This window comes from Kogia breviceps, chromosome 3, assembly GCF_026419965.1.
Source record: "Kogia breviceps isolate mKogBre1 chromosome 3, mKogBre1 haplotype 1, whole genome shotgun sequence".
Classification (NCBI taxonomy): domain Eukaryota; kingdom Metazoa; phylum Chordata; class Mammalia; order Artiodactyla; family Physeteridae; genus Kogia; species Kogia breviceps.
The window spans coordinates 136,531,022-136,550,433 of record NC_081312.1 but is presented as its reverse complement, the minus strand read 5'-3'; the positions used below and the strand labels follow the sequence as shown (position 1 = coordinate 136,550,433).

Here is a 19,412-nt window from a genome sequence, read left to right as displayed (position 1 = left end):
TAAATATTGTTGCCTTAGAAAACAAAACAAAACTCATTCACATAATTCAATTTCATGACTGCCTATAATATACACTTAAATCTAGACTCCTGACCACAGTCTGGCATTTTGCAAATAACCAGGGCTTAGCAGGGAGCCCACACCAGGGAGTGGCTCCCTGGCTCAATACAATGTCATCCCTACCAGGATGGCGCAAAGCCCTGCTGTTTGGGGTCACTGGGGTCATCACCATACATACCCACAGGAGAGCATCATGTGAGGAGGTAGAGTCGATAATCTGAGTGCAGAGAGGTCAAATGAGGCCAGATGGGCAAATCCTTTAATTCCCTCATTTCTACTGTCTGCCCTCTTTTGTCAGTGTCCTACTGTATGTAAGACTCAAAAGGCTTCTCCACCCCATGTTGGGAGATAGTTTCCCATCATATTGGCACTGAGTCTTTATGCTACAGGATCAGACAGCTTTCAGTGTGATCAGTAAGTTATCTGCCCCATCAACCTGTTCCTACAGGGGAACTTTGAGTGTAGGGAGTTGTAGGGGATACATGAAAGTTAGGAAGTTTTGGCATTCTTAGATTTATTGTTCACATTTTCAGCTATCATTAGAATTTTTAGCTATGGGGAAGGACCACAGTTGTGCTGAGTCCCAAGTGTGAACTGCCTGTCCAATGAGCAAGTATAGGGCCACCCTCCTGCTTCCTTCCCTCTGCCCCAGCATCTGCATCCTAACAGATATTCTCTACTCAGCATTACAGTGGCTTCTAGAGTAATTTAAGAGTTTGAGGATTCTGGAAACACCTCTTAATAGCAGCAAGGGCTACAGTGCAACACGTGATCTAGTTAGAACATATTCTATTTAGAACAAATTCTAAAATGAACATATTCTAAAATCACATCTGCATCTGCTAAATACAAAATAAGAGGTACAGATCATTAAGTGATCATATTCTTCAGAGGGAGGAGAATATTCTAGTTCTTATGGGGGTTGGGGAAACTTCAGGAAAGATGGGACTTGATCTGGACCCTGGAGGGTGGGAGAACAGCCTGTGAGCAGGGAAAAGGCTGGGTGGAGAGCATAACTCCAGGGAGAGAACAGCTTAAGCCAGGGAGCAGAGGCAGGGCAGAGTGAGGGGGAGACAAGCTGCTTGACTCAAGTATGTCCTTTGTGCTGAGAAGTTGACTGCAGTAAGATGGAAGGGTAGATTGGGGTGGAGCTGGGGAGGGTGCTGAAATTCAGGCTGAGTGCTAATGCCATTCAGTAGGCAGAGAAAGCCCTGAAGGGGTCTGAGGGATGGGGTGAGGGTGGGACAATAGGGATATTAGGAAATCCAGTCTATGCAAGCTTCAACAAACTGCATAATCCAGGACCTTTCCATCAGTAGTCCATGGGTCTGTGCCCATGTGGCTGCATCTGAGCCTGGGGCAAGGGGCTGGGTAGGTGGGGATTGTAGTAATTGGTCTAGATGGAGTCCCCACAATGACACTAGTATTACTTTTTAAAGGTGTCCACTATCCTCTCAAAACGACTTCATCCTTGCCCATAGCTTCAATAATCTAATACTCACACTTTAAATTCTCCAGTTCCCTTCTAAGATCGAACTCACAACACAACTACCCTTGAGGCATGTCCTCCAACATGTCTCAAGGGTGCCTCAAACTCAACATACCCAAAGTGAACTCTGATCTTTCCCTCCCCCAAACTGCTCCTCCTCCTCCAGTATTCCTTGTCTCAAGGAACGTCTAAGGGGCACACAAGCTTAGGACTCATCCCCAATACTTTCTTCTCCTTCACTGCCACCCATCTCAAATCCCTGCCAGGTTTTCTCTCCTAAATCTCTGGAATCTAGCCATTTCATGCTACCTCCACTGCTACCATGGAAATCCAAGCCCCCATTATCTCTCACTCAGACAACTGATGTCCACGTATCCTCTCATGCCTTATGATTCTGTTCCACACAATGGGATGAAAATGATCATTTCAAAACAGAAAACTAAGCCATTTCCACTGTTTAAAAGCCTCCAGTGGTTCCCACCTACTCTCAGAGTAAAAGCAAACTCCTGACAAGGGATTCTAAAGGCTTACAGTGTCTGGCCCCCTCTCCTTCACTTTGCTGTCTTACTCTAGCCATGATGGCCTTCAACTTGTCTTGGTCTCTTGGCCCCTCAGAGGGCCTTTGTGTGTGCTGCTCCAGATACTTGCTATGCTCCTCTTTGTCTCTTCCCACTAGTTAATTCTTCAGAGCTCTGCTGAAACAGCATTTCCTCAAAAAAGCTTTCCCTGACCCCTGAACTTGAATCAACCCAACTAGTACAGTGGTTAAGATTTTTTTCTACTGTGCCCCATAGAATGAAATATATTTGACTTTGTGACCTAGCATATACAAACATAAACTGAATAATTCTTACCCTTACTATATGATACATAGATATCTTATATTATTTCACCTAAAAGCATTACAGAACACCGTTTGAGGGAAAAAAAGGGTGGGAGGCCTAATCAATCTAATGGAACCATAGCTCTCCTTCAAAGCACTTGGCACATTTTTTACGATTGTTGGATTAATATCTATCTCCCACAAAACCTGCATTAGGGAGTATTTGGTATTTTGCTCACCATTAGAGCCCTTGTACTTATTAGCAAATTATCTGAGCCTCAACAGGCACTTAAAAAATTTGAATAGTGAAAAATATAAATTTGTGACTAAGTACTTTTTCTTTGCAGTGCTTATCACAATTATAACTGACTTTAATTATCTGTATAATCATTAAGCTTCTCTACTCTAGACTGACTGCAGGAGGGCAGGAATCCTGTCTGTTTGCCCCCTTTTTATGTCTCCAGCATTTAACATTGTACCTGGAAAATGGTAAATAGAAATCATTTCCCAAGAACACCATTCAAATCCTGGTAACCACATTCCGGCAAGAATGAGTTAATGAAGTTGGAAAATGTCTACTGCTCTGCATAGTTATACACCAATTGCCTCAAACACTTCAATCTTTGCTTCAGAGACTATGAAAAACCCAGTTTATTCCAAAAGGCAAATGGAAACAAATTCTTCATGGATAGCCAGGTGTGGCAAGTCGGTATCTAGTGATGGGTGCACTCAAAAGTAAAAAGTTAATTATGCGGGAACAGCTTATTTGTTATAAGCAATTAAAAAAAATTTAGCTGGAAATGCTTGGAAATATAATCTCTAGTCCCTAAATTCTACCACAGCTACTACTTCACAGCATTCACATTCCTTCTATATATATTATTCTTATTTGAATGGAACAAGACATACTTTGTACTTACCTTGTAATTCCCAGGATAGCTTCTCTGTGGACAAAACTTGTAGAAGTGAATTGCTACAACAGATGGTATAATCTCAGCTAAGCTTCTTGATAATCCTTGCACGAAAGTCATGTGGACATAGGAACATGAATGGTTTTAGAGTGATTAAGTTGGTTGGCTGTAGCAAATTCTTTGATGTCATAAACTCAGGCACTCCCGCTGAACACTCTTAGTATTTAACATACAACTAATCTCTTTCATTTTCCAATCTTCCCTGTATTTACCTAATTTCTTAAAAATAAATGCTTTTGTTAGTTTCTCACAAATTCAGGGTCTCCTGGAAATTTGTCAAGATAAACAAATTTCTTGCATATACGACATGATGAATCAACATATTTCTAGTTAGTCTTTGAAAGAGTTTAATTCTCTATTTTCATTAATTTATGTTCAATACATAGAGAATATAGGTATAGGTCAGGGATAGGAAATGTGCAAGATAAACTTGGAACAGAATACTGGGATTGAGTGGGAACTCAGGAGTGGAGTTAAAAGAGGCTCCCACTGGCCAAAGGTGAGGTAATCAATAAAAAAAAGATAAAAAACAATGGATTGAAAGACAAATACATTTAGATCTGAGTTCATAATTATACTTTTAAAAAAATTCACTGGTAACTTTTGGAGGACGCTATGGAACTACCTCATTATTTTGAAAACTAGTAAATAAAATCATGTTTTATTTTTTTGCCTTTCCTATACAAATTGTACCCCAGGGTAACCAAATAGTTGATGAGGGGATGTTTCTCCTTTTAGTATATTCCAGCTGATAATTAAAGAAAGAAGGGCATAATTAAACTATCACTATTTTACAAATCCAAATGAGTGAGTCTAGGTCTTGAATGTCAATGGCTGCTAAGATCACAAAATAAGACAACCAATTAGTCCTCCTAAATGGAGTACACACCAGGTCTATGAAATACTCTTGCCAGAAAATCCCGATCTTAATGTCATCAAACCTTAGATCAGCGTGGTCCAATAGAAACATGTGAACCACAAGTGTAATTGTATGTGTCCAGTCAAACACAATTTCAGTTCAAACTCAATTTCAAGTCCCCAATAACCATACATGGCTACCATATTAGACAGTACAGCTCTGTCTAATCATTATATTATAGGAATAGAGGAACATGTAATCACAAGGATGCACTTAGCAAAATCCAGACTGGGAACTCTTTAGGAAAAAAATGATCTGATTTCTTCAAGTAATAAACTGCAAGGGAGTGAAAGTGCAACAGTACATAGGAGGAAAGAGAGAGAGACCTATGGGTTATCAGAAACTTAAGAGACACATCAACCAACAATGCATAGATTGCATCCAGATCTTGATTTGGAACAAAGTGTAAAACACACATTTATGAGATAATTTAAACATTGACTGAATATTTGATGATACTAAGGAGTTATTCATTTCTTTAGGTACAATAATAGCAGTAGTTAAATTTTTAAAATGTCTTAGAGCTACATAAACACCTATGAAGTAATATGGCATCTGAGATTTGCCTCAAAATAATCCAGTGTGATTGGTAGGGGTACAGATAAAACAAAATTGGTCAAGAGTTGACCATTATTTGAAGCCAGATGATGAAAAAAATTATACCATTCTCTTTACTTTTTAATATTTGAAATTTTCCACAATTAAAAAGAAAAGACCGGGGGGTAAGATTACAATGATACTGTCCATATTCTCAGAAGTACAATTCATTAAAGACACTACTATTAAGTCTTTCTTGGGACGTCCCTGGTGGTCCAGTCGGTAAGACTCCAAGCTCCCAATGCAGGGGGCCCAGGTTCAATCCCTGATCAGGGAACTAGATCCCGCATGCATGCCACGACTAAGAGTTTGCATGCCACAACTAAGAAGCCTGCATGCAGCAACTAAAAAGATCCCACACACCCCAATGAAGATCCTGCGTGTCGCAACTAAGACCCGGAGCAGCCAAAATAAATAAATATATATTTTTAAGAAGTCTTTCTTGGGCTTCCCTGGTGGCGCAGTGGTTGAGAATCTGCCTGCCGATGCAGGGGACACGGGTTCGTGCCCCGGTCTGGGAAGATCCCACATGCCGTGGAGTGGCTGGGCCCGTGAGCCATGGCCACTGAGCCTGCGCGTCCAGAGCCTGTGCTCCGCAACGGGAAAGGCCGCAACAGTGAGAGGCACGCGTACCAGGAAAAAAAAAAAAAAAGTCTTTCTTTCTGAACCTATAAAGCAGGGGTCCCCAAACACCCCTCCCCCACCGCCCCCGGGCTGTACAGCAGGAGGTGAGCAGCGAGCAAGCTTCATCTGCCGCTCCCCATCGCTCGCATTACAGCCTGAACCATCCCCACCCCCGCTCCCCTCCCCAACACTGGTCCCTAGAAAAACTGTCTTCCACGAAACCAGTCCCTAGTGCCAAAAAGGTTGGGGACCGCTGCCATAAAGTACCAGTGGCTGCTGCCACCACCACTACACAGGGCATAAACTAGGAAAAACTTAACAAAAGACCAAACAAATAATAAAAATAATGCTCACTTTATTAAAACTTTGCAGAAGCTGAATGAGAGGGAAGAGGGAATGGTTTTTTCCACCTGAGGTTAAATGCTTTCTTTTCCTTGGATTCTGCTGCCTGAGTTTTCCTGAGTCCCTGCTCCACACTCCCTAACCCCATCAATGCAGGTATCTTAGTGGCAAGGCTGTCTGGACACCAAACATACATTGTACAATTCATCTTCTATTTCTACTCTTCCTGCATCTCATCAGAAAATGGTGGAGATTTACAACAAAAGGGCACACAGGCCTACGGGGTTATGTGAGGCTAATCACATCAGATTCTGAGGTTTATGAGCTTAGAAACACTTTAGAGGAGTGCTGGCCCTCATACCCTTTTAACTCTGTAATGCATAATATATAAACTTAACAGTGCAAATGAAACAACAAAAAAGGGACAAATGTGTTAGCATCTTGTACCCAAGAGCTTCCAAGTACATGAAATCACTTCCAAAGTTGAGATGTCCTTTCCTGCTTATCCAGAGTTGGATACCACATAAAAAGTTTGGTGTTTGGGCTTCCCTGGTGGCACAGTGGTTACGAGTCCGCCTGCCGATGCAGGGGACACGGGTTCATGCCCTAGTCTGGGAAGATCCCACATGCCACAGAGTGGCTGGGCCCATGAGCCATGGCTGCTGAGCCTGTGCATCCGGAGCCTGTGCTCCGCAATGGGAGATGCCACAACAGTGAGAGGCCTGCGTAACGCAAAAAAAAAAAAGTTTGGTGCTTGCGATTCACCTTCCGGTAGCAAATGCCTAGTTAATAAATTTGAACTTTGCAGTAAACGTCTTTCATCAATGTGAAAGAGTGTGTAGTGATTTGGGAGGCAACAAATTGGGGGCAAAGGCTTAAACTAAAAAATAAAAATGGTATTTATTTAGCTTTTTGGAAATATAAATAACACAATAAATGACAAAAAGGAAAACAAAATAAAACAAAAACCTGACATGTTATATGACTGATCATCTCCAGGTACAACAGCATTTATTAATGAGTATAAAAAAATAAATTTTATTATTTTTATCTGCTTTTCCCCCAGCTTAAACTACATGTATATTTTTGGAAGCTTGAGTTCCTAAGAAAATTCCACGATTTCTACTATACCGGCTTCCACAATGTGACTGAGTGAGGTTAATCAAGGTCCAACTCCCATAAGGAAATTAATTTTTATCCTTGCAGATTCTGAACAACCAGACCTCTAGGAACTTAAAAAGCAGGTGCTTTCCTTAGGATCCTTCTAATACGGGGAAAATGCAGCCATCATCCATTAAAACACAATCCAGTTTGGGTACAGGTACTCTTCAGGCTTTCCAAGTTCTCCAACTGACTACCAGACAAGGCCACCAGCTTTTCTGGCAGCCCAGCCTCTCCAGTTGCACCAAAAGTGGGATTCACAAAACTGAAGATAAGGCATTTCTGACTTTTCTTCCTGGAAGTTAGGAGGCTCTCTGGGTAAGAAAGGTAAGGTTTTGCATCAAGCTTGCCTTAACAAGGAGTACTGGGGGATGGACTGCTAAATCTACCCAGTACACACCTGTGTCGAGGGTATGAGTGTATAGCATATACTTATCCATCACCACACAAGAAAGATAAGAGTAAACTTAAAAATCACTCTGGACCAAGCCCCTCAAAACAGAGGCGAATTTCATGAACCAAGGCCACTGCCTGTCATAAAAACCTCAGTTCACCTAGGTCCTTTCCTGAAGAACCATATTAAATTCCTGATTCAAGAGGCACCTTGGCCAGGACAGAGGACAGAAGGAAAATGTAACTTCTGGGCAGGGCAAATGCCACATGGAGTTTAGAGGTTGTGATTTAGACTACAGTACAAGAAGATGGCAGCGTCACTAATACTTAGAGCTGGAAAGAGCCTTGGCTGGACGACACTCCTGGAGCATCTTTACTAATGCAGCTTAATGGCGGTTGCCCAGATGTCGTTGCTGGGGAGCGGGGGAAGAACCCATCCTTGGGGAACGTAGTTGCCTTTGCGATGATCAGATGGCACCAGGTACTGATCCCAATCATGCCTTAATGAGAACATTACAGAACAACTGTTTATTTTTGTTTCATTCCAAGCACTATGTTAGCAACTAAATATTCTATTTCAGGACTGCGCTTTCAAATGACCGATATAAGTCCATTAAAGAACTTGATTTCTAGAAATTACGCAAAAGACTATTTCTTAAATGTACATATATGTAAGTGGGAAAAAACTCCAAAGAACTTATATTTTATGGATAACCAAATAATGAATATACAGTCGATCCTCATTATTTGCAGATTCTGTATCTGAAAATTTGGCTATTCACTAAAATTTATTTGTAACCCGCAAATCATTACTCATGGTGCTTCCATGGTTAATTGCCAACATGCACAGAGCAGTGAAAAATCTGAGTCACCAAAAGGCATGTTCCCAACTGTGGTGGAACAAGGTGACACTCTGCCTTCTTGCTTTCAGCTCCCCTACTGTAAACAAGTATCCTTTTTGTAGTCTGTTTAGTACCACATTCTTCAAATTTTTGTGATTTCTACTGGCATTGTACTGTTTAAAATGGCTCCCGAGTACAGTGCTGGAGTGCTATAGCTAGCATTAGAAGGCTGTGATATGCCTTATGGAAAACACATGTATGTTAGATAAGCTATCTTCAGGCATGAGTTATAGTGCCATTAGCTATGAGTTCAATGTTGATGAATCAACAGTATGTATTAAATAAGGTGTCTTTATAAAGAAAGACAAGGTTAGGTATTGATCAGTTGATGAAAATGTTGTGGCCAAAGGCTCACAGGAGACTAGCTCTGTATTTCCTTCAGGAGCAGCAGTTCAGTATTCTCTAATGCAGCATTAGCAGTTTTATAGAATATAGCTGCTGTAAATAACAAGAACCCACTGTAATATATTTAAAGGCTAAAACTTGTATATTAACCAGAAATACACTTTTCCCAGAACAGCGCTAAAGAGTACTGTTGGACCTTGGAAGGATCCTCAGAGAGCACTTAGTTCAGTGGTTTTTCAAATCAGGCTTTGAAGACACTTAGGCCCCAAGTAGATGCTTTGGGGAGTCTAGAAATAACAAAGTGCTTCCAGTCAATAACACATTTAAACTGCCTGTGGAACCCATTCATTTATTCTGTTATACAAACTGATTTTTCAAAAGATTACATTTGGGAGGGTACTACTGTTCACATTTGAAGGCCACAGTCTTCATTTTCACAGTCCATCATTTTCATCTTGTAGGTGAGGAAAGTGAGACTCAGAGCTGAAAACTTTACCCAGCTCATTAATAACTGCAGATTAAGGTGAGACTCCTTGTTCCTAGCTCTCTTGGCTTTGACCGGTAAGAACTCACAAGTCAGTGTGGGTCTTTGTTAACAGTCTCCACAGGTTGAGTATACAGGGAGGGTTTCTTTTCCTTGGTCTGTTTAGCAGCAGAAGAGAATTAGGAAAAGGAAGTCAATGCTTTAAGTCAATATAACAGCTATAGCATGGGATAATACAGAGGGCAAGTCACAACCTGAGTTTCAGTGTCTTCACCTGTTAAAATAGGGACATCTACTTCTCAAGCATTGATGAAGACTAAACAAGACGTGTGTGGCATGCTTCAAACTTGGAAACATTCTATAAACTCATAAGGAACTTAAAAAAAAAAGATATAGTAATAGACCTCAATAACATAAGCACTTTGTCGACTGCTTCTTGCCACCTAAGGGAAGGAAAACATGGAGAATGCCCCTCTGACCTTATCTGGATGAGCGCTGGCAGGGAGTGCTCAGCTTGGAGGTAATACTGCCGGAAAGGCTGCAAGAGGTGAGCAAGTGGGAATTCATCTGAAAAAGAAAAGGCACAATACCATGTCATCATGCTTCATATGTACAGCATATTTCTCAAGGCAAAGTGACTTAGTCTATGATTATACAATATGATCAAATGTGTTTCATCTTTATCCTTGATTTCCAGGATATAGTTTAGAATTCAAATCCTAAAGGATCCTTCCAATTTGTCGCCTACCACCCCTTAGCTTAGATGGAGATCATCCATGAGGAAAAGAGCTGTCAATCTACTATTTTTCTTTTCTCCACTGGTTACAGAGGAACTTACCTGGATTCCCAAATAACTTGGACTCAATTTCACGCTTCTGTAGTAAAAATTTCTCTTTTTCTTTCCTCTGTTTCTTCTCTAATTCTCTTTTCCTCTCTTCCTCTTGTTCTCCTTCCAACATAACTCTGAGGGCTCTCTCTTCAGCTTCATATAATTCAGAGCGTTTTTTAATGAGTTTTCTCAGTCGCTGAAGGTGATGCTCAAAGGTCTCATCTGCTGAGGCTGGAGGACAGACCCCTGGGCAAAGAGATGCAAATGACATTTTAGATACAACTTTTTCTTATCCCCAAATCCATGTTCTAATGAGCAGACTCAAAGTCCTACTTACAGTATGAATTTGGTTGGAGTTTACAAATTCCAACCAGCCTTCAAGGCTCAATTTGATCTTTTTGAGTCTTCAATTAATTTCACCCTAACCTGACTTTCACTAACTCCTCTTTCTGTATCACACTACTTAACCTTTGATTTTGTTTATTTCTTAATGGTTTTGATCCTTCAGTTGGAGAATTCCTCTACTAAAGGAAGGAACTGTCTTTTACTTCTTCACTGTTTAATTCCTACAGCACAGACTCCTAGACCCAACTAATAAACAATTTTTCCTCTGACTGAGTCTGAACTTCTGAGAGCGCACACTTGGACAGTGAGGAAGAAATACACTTAACCAACCACAATAATCTCACAGTCTGCTGCTGAGGGCAGGGTGACCAAATGTTTCATTTGTCCAGTTTTAGCACAGTGTCCTGGGACACATGTGATGGTTGGTCACCCTGATTTGGAGGTGTGACTCTTTTCCCCCTCAACCACGGCAGCTAAGTAGTTGCAGAATTCACTCTCCTATCTTCATCTCCAAGGCTAACATTCCTTCAGATCATTTTGTCATGATTTCTTGGCTTGAACAAGTTTTCGTCTACTCATTCCCACCTATGGAAACTCTACAACTCAAATCCATCTTCTACTAAGGTGCCAATTATTTTTCAAATACACATAAAATTCTTATGCACTGAGAAATTTAAGCTGTCATTTTGTTGTTTCATAATAATTTCATGCTTTTGTTTCATTCCTTTATCTAGATCAAGGATTGGCAAACCTTTTCCATAAGCAGCCAGACAGTGAATATTTTAGGCTTGTGGGTCATACAATCTCTGCTGCAAGTACTAAATCTCTCAGTACAGCAAAAATACACAGACACATCATCAGCCCCAAAGCGCCTCCAGACCCCTGAGAAGGTGTGGCCTGCTCCCATCTCGGTGTGCTGGCCTGCACCACCCACGCTCATCCCCCTCATCCTTTCATGGATCCCTCCTGACCACCACGACACACTCCCTCTGAAATGGCCCCCCCCACCAATCCTCCTCCAGACCCCCTGTGACAACATGATCTAGGTTCCCTCCACCTCTACCATTACTTCTCTAGTTCCTGCAGCTCCTAGATACCAATGCCTTCTCCTTTATTCCCCTTTAGCCACCCATACCTTAGGGCCTCATGCAGTCTTTGGACCTTGGCATGATCAGAAAAAAGTTTCCACCTCTGAAGTCTTAAACCCAATTATTCTCTTCTCTGACTTTCTACCCGAAACTCTGTCAGCTTCACTAAAACCTCCAATCTAATATATCAGATTTCACCAAAACGTGTGGTTGCCCATTAAGCAAATCCCCAATAGATCTGTGCTCTGTGCTCACCTGCCAACTGCAGACTCATTTGATTATGTGACCGACCTAGTGCCCGTATAGTTACATCAGCTCAGCCCATAATGGCACCTCCCTACAGCCATACATACTCCCATGTGTCTCTGTGGTTGGCTCTCACTCATTACTCACAACAATTATTTCAAACATTCACTTCCGGGCTTCCCTGGTGGCGCAGTGGTTGAGAATCCGCCTGCAGATGCAGGGGACACGGGTTCGTGCCCCGGTCCGGGAAGATCCCACATGCCGCGGAGCGGCTGGGCCCGTGAGCCATGGCCGCTGAGCCTGCGCGTCTGGAGCCTGTGCTCCGCAACGGGAGAGGCCACAGCAGTGAGAGGCCTGCGTACCACAAAAAAAAAAAAAAAAAAAAAAAAAAAAAAAAAAAAAAACCATTCACTTCCCTCCTAAAGCCTTACTTCTCTACTCTTAGCAAACCATCTAGTATTTTCCCTAGAGGAAAGAGGCCATAGGCAGGAAATCCTTTAATTTTTTGCCACTGACTTTACTCATCTGCATTACTACCCATCCTTGCCCTCTTCATTTTCATTTCAGTGGAAAATGGGTCCTTCTCCACTTAAGTTAATTCCTCCATCTGGGATCTGAATCTCCCTACTTCTTGCAGGACCTCAAACCATTAACTATCCCTCCTGCTTCTCTTCACAGGCAAACTTTTAATAAGCTGGACTCACTGTCTGCTTTTCTTATCTCCTATTCCCTCTTTGATCTAGTCTAGTCTGGCTTCTACCCATACCACTCCACTGAAATGCACCCAGCACCAGTCACTAATAATCTGTTGGGTACTAATTCCCATGGATGTTTATTAATCTTTATATTACTTGATAATAATAATAATAAACACTTATACAGCATTTACTACATGCCAGGACTGTTTTAAACACTTTATGCATGTTTGCTAATTTAATCATTGCAACACCCCGTGGATCGGTACCATCACTATTCCCTTCTTACAGGTGAGGAAAAACCAAGGCACAGAGAAGTTTAAGTAACCTGCCCAATATTATGCAATCTCTCTGAGCATTTGCCACTTTCCAGAAAAAGTAAGAGGTCTACACTTTCCTCCTATCTCTGACCTCTCTTGATCTCTTTTGTGGCCTCCTTCTTAACCATCTTGATTTTGACATTCCCTAGGATTTTGTCTTTTGGGGCCTCATCTCACACCACACAATCTCCTCAAAGTCATCCCTACTTACAGCTACATGCTGATAAACTCTTATCCAGGATGTACCACAGGCACCACAAACACAAAAGGTCCCAAACTGATGTCATCAGCCCCAAGCCTGTTCCCCCTCTTGTTCTCCTGGTCAATTAGAATGGTATCATCATTCATTCAATAGATCAAGCTAGAACCTGAAAGTCATTTTTTTCCTTCAGCTCCCACATGCTGAGTTCCCCCAAGTTATTTACTTACATGTGTATACACACACACACACACGCACACACACTCTACTCACATCTCTTAAATCTGTTTACTTTTCTCCAACTCACCATCTGACCCTTAGTTCACAATCCCATATTATCCCTGCCCAGACTGCAATAGCCCTATCAGTCTCTGTTTTTTCCTCCCTCCTAGAAGCCCCAAACCTTTATCTACTCTGCCAGCACTGATCTTTGTCATCTCTGCTTAAAATCTTTCAATGGTTCCACTCAGCTTTAAGCATAGGTGAGAAGTCTAGCCTAGCAAATAAGACACCTTGAGACATGGTCCTGCTTACATAACCAGCTTCATTTTCTCAGCACAGTGAAAGAAGTTAGAAAGTTGCTCTTTTTCTTTTAAAGTATCCAACAAAACCAGTTACTAGATACTAAATCGTTTTACATTCAAGTCAGTTAACTCCACAGAGCCTGCTTATTTTAGATCTTAATTTCTCCTAAAATTTCTTCTTTCTTTCAGACCAAAGTGAGGAAGACTAATAAAAATTATGTTGTACAATAAATTCACCTGGCATAAGTTTACTGAACACTCAGCTCACGGAGGACATGAAGTAGGGGAACATGAAATAATAGCCCTCAGGTTTTGCATTAGTATAAGGAAGAGACAGAGGTAAACACAGTAGATGCAAACTCCCTCTGATTCATGAATGCTTTGTGGGGTCATCTGATTCTGAGACCTGAATCTGAATCAGCCAGTCTGGAGGCTGGCATGTAGAAGGTAATCATTTAGCTAGTGAATGAGCCTGACTGAATGTACATGTCCCAGTGACATTTTATTAAGGATCTGAGCTGCAGTTTTCAATTATATTTTAAACCACACAGGGCAGATCATTTGCTATTGTGGTACTTGCTAATTTGTGTACTCTCAAATATCCCTGGTGAATGTCAACGGCCTACAGCCTACTAAATAAGGCAGCATGTTGTTCAAGCCAGGCGCAAATAAGGAGCAGTAGGTCACCTCAGCCCAGATCAAGGAAGGATGGAATTTACTGTATTTACTTTTGAAGGATAGTGAGAGCTAAAAATGGCAAAGATGGGACTGAAGGACCTCCAGACAAACAGAGTGGCAAGAGCAAAGATTCAGGCAGGCAAAATGGAAAGCACAACTGGGGAACTTCTAGAAAACCAGTGCTCCCTCAAGAGGCAAGAGGAGACCACTGAGGTTCTCTGGGTCCAAAAGTGACACGCAGGTAAGCCAGGGACACCCATGCAGTCTGCAGGGCACTCCCTGCCCCGTCCAACCATTCACACCTCTACAAATATCAGTTTCAGGTTTAAATGTATATGAAGGAGAATGCTAAGTTTTCGACACCTTCTGAATCACCAAGTAAAGATAGAATAGCTTTCACCTTGGTATATGGGCAAAGTTGACCAGCCACGCCAACCTCACTCAGAAGAGTGTGGCCAGAAATGCCTGGGGTGGCAATGATGAGTCAAGAGGAAGACAGTGCAGGACTTCCCTGGTGGCACATTGGTTAAGAATCTGCCTGCCAATGCAGGGGCCATGGGTTCGATCCCTGGTCCAGGAAGATCCCACATGCCTCAGAGCAACTAAGCCCGTGCGCCACAACTACTGAGCCTGCGAGCCACAACTACTGAGCCCACGTGCCACAATTACTGAAGCCTGTGAGCCTAGAGCCAGTGCTCTGCCACAATAGAAGCCACTGCAATGGGAAGTCCATGCACTGCAACAAGGAGTAGCCCCACTCACCACAACTAGAGAAAGCCCATGTGCAGCAACACAGCCAAAAGTAAATAAATTACTTTTTTTTTAAGTAAAAAAAAAGAGGAAGACAGTGCAGTGGGTTCCCACATCCTTTTCAATCTTGGCTACCAGGGATAAATATCTTCTGAGGCTTTCTACTTCAAAAGTTCTCAGGTACTACTGATAAGCTTAGTTACTCTACTTGGTGAAAATAATGAAGTATCAAGCATTTTTCCTTCAACAATTTTGGGGAGGAGGGGGCTAGGGTAAAGAATGGAAAGAGGGCTTCCCTGGTTGCGCAGTGGTTGAGAGTCTGCCTGCCGATGCAGGGGACGCGGGTTCGTGCCCCGGTCCGGGAGGATCCCACATGCCGCAGAGCGGCTGGGCCCGTGAGCCATGGCTGCTGGGCCTGCACATCTGGAGCCTGTGCTCTGCAATGGGAGGGGCCACAGCAGTGAGAGGCCCGCGTACCACACACAAAAAAAAAAGAATGGAAAGAAATGCAAAGCCATGGTTACCTTTCCTTGCTGCAGCCTCTTTCCTGAGTTTCCTCAATTTCTCCAAGGCCCGAAGAATGTCCACCATTCTTTTGGTGTCTGCTTGTTTTTTCCTCACTTCAGATAGGACACCATCAGCAGCAGCTTTAAGTTCCTGCTCCTGGAGGAGAAAGAGAGCCCATGAGATCCAGTATGGAACCTTACGAGGAGTAACCTTACAGCAGAGAAAATCTGCCTGGCCGTGAGATTTCAGAGGATCAGATGGTCCCAAGGTTAAGAAAGACTCTACTGGATCTACATCCCAATTTCCTGGGCCATGCACAACTCCCCTCTACATTGATCCAGCCAAGGGATTATCGTCTCTGCAGCTTCCATGTGGGCTCTTGCCTTTGTTTCTTCTTCAGAGTTTCTCAAAGTGTGGTTCAAGGAACATCTGCATCCAACTTACCTTGTTAAGTTGGGGCTCTCTTATTAGAAATGCAGACTCCTGGATCCAAAGATTCAGACTAGCAGGGAAGATAAAGAATGGGGTTGGAAAGGCCTAGGATTCTACAATGTTCTCAGTGATAACCTAAGCACGGTTTGTGCCCTGATGGTCTGAAGTCTCAAGGATCTCTTTGATATGACAGTCTTTTAAATATCTGAAGACCCAATCTTACTCTTAAGTTGGTTCATATGTAAGCTAAATAACCCTGGTTCCTCAACTCACTACTCACAGGACTCTTGTCTCCAGTACCCTCGCAGTGCGTGGCAGGGAGGATCCTTTTGCCTAAAAGCTCTCTTTCCCATCTGTCAAAAAAGCACTATAGTTTCACCATTACAGACACACCATGCTGTTTCACTCTTTTGTTTCTGGAACTGCACATGCTGCTTTCACTTAGCTTTGACATTTCCTACAAGACTCAGCTGAGATGTCACCATATCACCTGGGAAGCCTTCCTTGATACCTTCCCCCAGTGGATTAGATATTCCTTCTCTGGGCTTTTATAGCACCTACAGTTGAAATCCTAACACACATCATGCTATACAGACATGATCACCCATGGTGCTCTAAGCCCGTCAAGGACAAACACTATGTCCTATTCATCTCTATTTCCAGCACTCAGCAGTGGGCCTGCCATAATGGGCCCTAATTAAATGTCTGGTGAACTGACTCAAATTCCCTTAGATTAAGGCATTGCCTCCAAGTACTCTCCTTTAAAGCACTGATATATTCCTGGAGGTGTGAAGACAAAGCTTGCCATCAATATACTTTAGAGGGGAGCTGGATCAGACTCCAGGGCTGTAGCAGACACAAAGAGGACACAAGCTGTACCAGCTGGTTGTGGAGAGTGGAGGGAGAGGGGAAGTCCCTAGAGGCATTCAAAAGTAATGAGAATAGGGCTTCCCTGGTGGTGCAGTGGTTGAGAGTCCACCTGCCGATGCAGGGGACACGGGTTCGTGCCCCGGTCCTGGAAGATCCCACGTGCCGCGGAGCGGCTGGCCCCGTGAGCCATGGCCGCTGAGCCTGCGCGTCCGGAGCCTGTGCTCCGCAACAGTAGAGGCCACAGCAGTGAGAGAGGCCCGCGTACCGCAAAAAAAAAAAAAAAAGTAACGAGAATGCCTTAACTATTTGACCGATTTCCAGTTTCACCCTGGTCCTCTACTTAAGTTAAAACTTGAGATCAGTAGGCTTTGGAATCGAGCAATCTGGTCTCAAATCAGGAGTGAAACTGCCACAAACTGGTTGTGTGACTGTTGGCAAGTTAACCTCTCTATGCTTCAATTTCCTAATCTGTAAAATAGGGATAATACTGCCTACCTCTCAGATTGTTACAGGTTTTAAGTAAGTGCTCAAAAATACCATCGTTGGGACTTCCCTGGTGGTGCAGTGGTTAAGAATCCACCTGCCAATGCAGGGGACACGGGTTCGAGCCCTGGTCCGGGAAGATCCCACATGACACGGAGCAACTAAGCCCATGTGCCACAACTACTGAGCCTGTGCTCTAGGGCCCATGAGCCACAACTACTGGGCCCACGTGCCACAACTACTGAAGCTCGCGTGCCTAGAGCCCCCACCCCACAACAAGAGACGCCACCGCAATGAGAAGCCCGCGCATCGAAACAAAGAGTAGCCCCTGCTCACTACAACTAGAGAAAGCCCGTGTGCAACCAAAAACATAAATAAATAAAAAATTTTAAAAAAACACCATCGTTTAACTTGGGATATTGTCGAACTTGTAAATAAAGGAATCCTGGGAAAATCATCACCAGTGCCCCATCAGCCAATTAGGGTATATGTTCCTTGAGAAAAGGCCCCAAGTTCTCTTTATTTTGTATTCTTAAAATAACCTAAAGGGCTTCCCTGGTGGCGCAGTGGTTGAGAGTCCGCCTGCCGATGCAGGGGACACGGGTTCGTGCCCCGGTCTGGGAAGATCCCACATGCCGCGGAGCGGCTGGGCCCGTGGGCCATGGCCACTGAGCCTGCGCGTCCGGAGCCTGTGCTCTGCAACGGGAGAGGCCACAACAGTGAGGCCCGCGTACCGAAAAAAAAAAAAAAAAAAATCACTTAGAGCAGGAGAAGACGCAAGGACCCAGATTCTTGTTCGTCTTGAATGTACTAAGTGGACAGAACGCTGGAGCAGAAAACGGATCTGTCATCCCTTCAAAACCACTATGTAATCCTATACTTTGTATTTATGGGACTTTGCAGCGCACCTAGAGCATTTGTGTTGTGTACTGTACACCATTAACACGCAACCAATACGGAAATGTGAGGTAGGAAAGGCAAACTATCTTTTTATTTTACGGATGAGGAAAAAGAGTCTTAGCCCTGAGGAATGACAGTGCAAAGCCTCAAGCCCCATCGGGTGTCAAACACCACTACCCCTGCTCCCGTGTGCATCCGCTCCTCTTACCCGCTTCTTCTCCTCCACCTCCTGCACGCATTTGACCCTCCAGCGGTCAATCTCCTGCTCGCGCTCCGCTGCCCGCGTGGCCTCCGCCTCCAGCTCGGCCTCGCGTTCCCGGGCCCTCTCGCGAAGCCGCAGCCGGCGGCGCCGGACCCTCTCCAGCCTGCGCCGCGCCTCGCCCACATAGGCTGCCTGGGTCAGGAGCTGAAGTCGCTCGGCCAGCTCGGCGCGCAGCGGCTGTGCCTCCGCATGCAGCTGTGCCCAGGCCATGCCGTCAGCCTCAGCCTCGCGCAGCGCATGGCCCAGGTCGCGCAGCCGCCGCACCAGGCGCAGGGACCCCCGCAACCGGGCCCGCACCTCGCCCAGGCTGGGGCAGGCAGGCGCGCGCGGGGGCACCGGGCAGCCGGCCCGCCGCGGGGCTCCGAACACCGCCTCTAGCCACTGCCGGTCGCGCAGGCGCTGCAGGGCCGCGTCCCCGAGCACTTCGGACGGCGGCGGTGCTTCAGGCCAGCGCAGGCTCCAGGGCGGCCCCGGGCCTGGAGGCGGCGGCCGCGGGCGCTCACCGGCGTCGTTCCCTAGGAAGGGCCGGCACTGGGGCGGCGGGGGAGGCAGCGGCGGTGGCGGGACCTGGTAGAAGGAGCCGCCGCCGCCGCCCCCGCCCCCGCGGGAGGATTCCCCGGGGGCCCGGGGCTGCAGAGCCAGCGGGGGCTGGAGGAAGGGGGCGGAGGCCCCAAGAAAGGGGCCGGGCCGCTGGGGAAGAGGCGGTGGGAAAGCCGGAGAGGATAGCGGCGGTGGCGGACAGCCGAAGGGAGCGGGGGCCGGCGGCTGCGGGAGCGGCGGGCCCGGGCGACCTGGGGTGAAGAAGGGCGGCAGAGCCATTGCCACCACGGAGGGATTCTGAGAAGTGACAGGAATCTGAGTGGTTCCCAGCGAAAGTGTCTTCCGGGAGGAAGTGACGTATACCGCGCGCGACCTAAGTGTGACGCACCCGACCCAGGAAGCCCGGCGCATAGATTGGCGTTCATTCAACCCTTCAATTCATAAATACTGTCCTTACTGAGTATTCTAGGTGCGGAGCTAGCCCCTTTGCAGTGCGACTAGCAGATACAGTTCCTCTCCTCGTAGAACTACCTATCTAGTAAAGAAAACACATTAATCAAGTAATCCTGCAATCAAATGCAAAAGGGCAGCGGCGAATGTAAGTACTACCAAAGAGGAAAAAAGGGCAAGAGCT

The 19,412-nt window shown here is 44.8% G+C and overlaps 1 protein-coding gene across 1 annotated transcript; it reads right to left on the bottom strand.

Annotated features, from left to right (window-relative positions):
- Positions 1 to 5,818: 5,818 nt before the first annotated feature.
- On the bottom strand, positions 5,819 to 19,112 carry PDCD7 (programmed cell death 7). Its single transcript, XM_059057766.2, has 5 exons — positions 18,185 to 19,112; positions 15,309 to 15,447; positions 9,949 to 10,185; positions 9,590 to 9,677; positions 5,819 to 7,879 (listed from the first exon to the last, which is right to left on the bottom strand). The coding sequence occupies exons 1-5, from the start codon at positions 19,055 to 19,057 to the stop codon at positions 7,756 to 7,758; spliced, it is 1,461 nt and encodes a 486-aa protein (XP_058913749.1). The 5' UTR covers positions 19,058 to 19,112; the 3' UTR covers positions 5,819 to 7,755.
- Positions 19,113 to 19,412: the final 300 nt, after the last annotated feature.

Excerpts from the sequence above, each read along its gene's own strand:
- PDCD7 (XM_059057766.2), bottom strand. The coding sequence starts at position 19,057 with ATGGCTCTGCCGCCCTTCTTCACCCCAGGTCGCCCGGGCCCGCCGCTC. Across the intron at positions 9,678-9,948 it reads CAAGTTATTTGGGAATCCAG|ATGAATTCCCACTTGCTCAC; the intron begins GTAAGTTCCTCT and ends TTTCTTTTTCAG. Across the intron at positions 7,880-9,589 it reads CCAGCGCTCATCCAGATAAG|GCATGATTGGGATCAGTACC; the intron begins GTCAGAGGGGCA and ends GTTCTCATTAAG.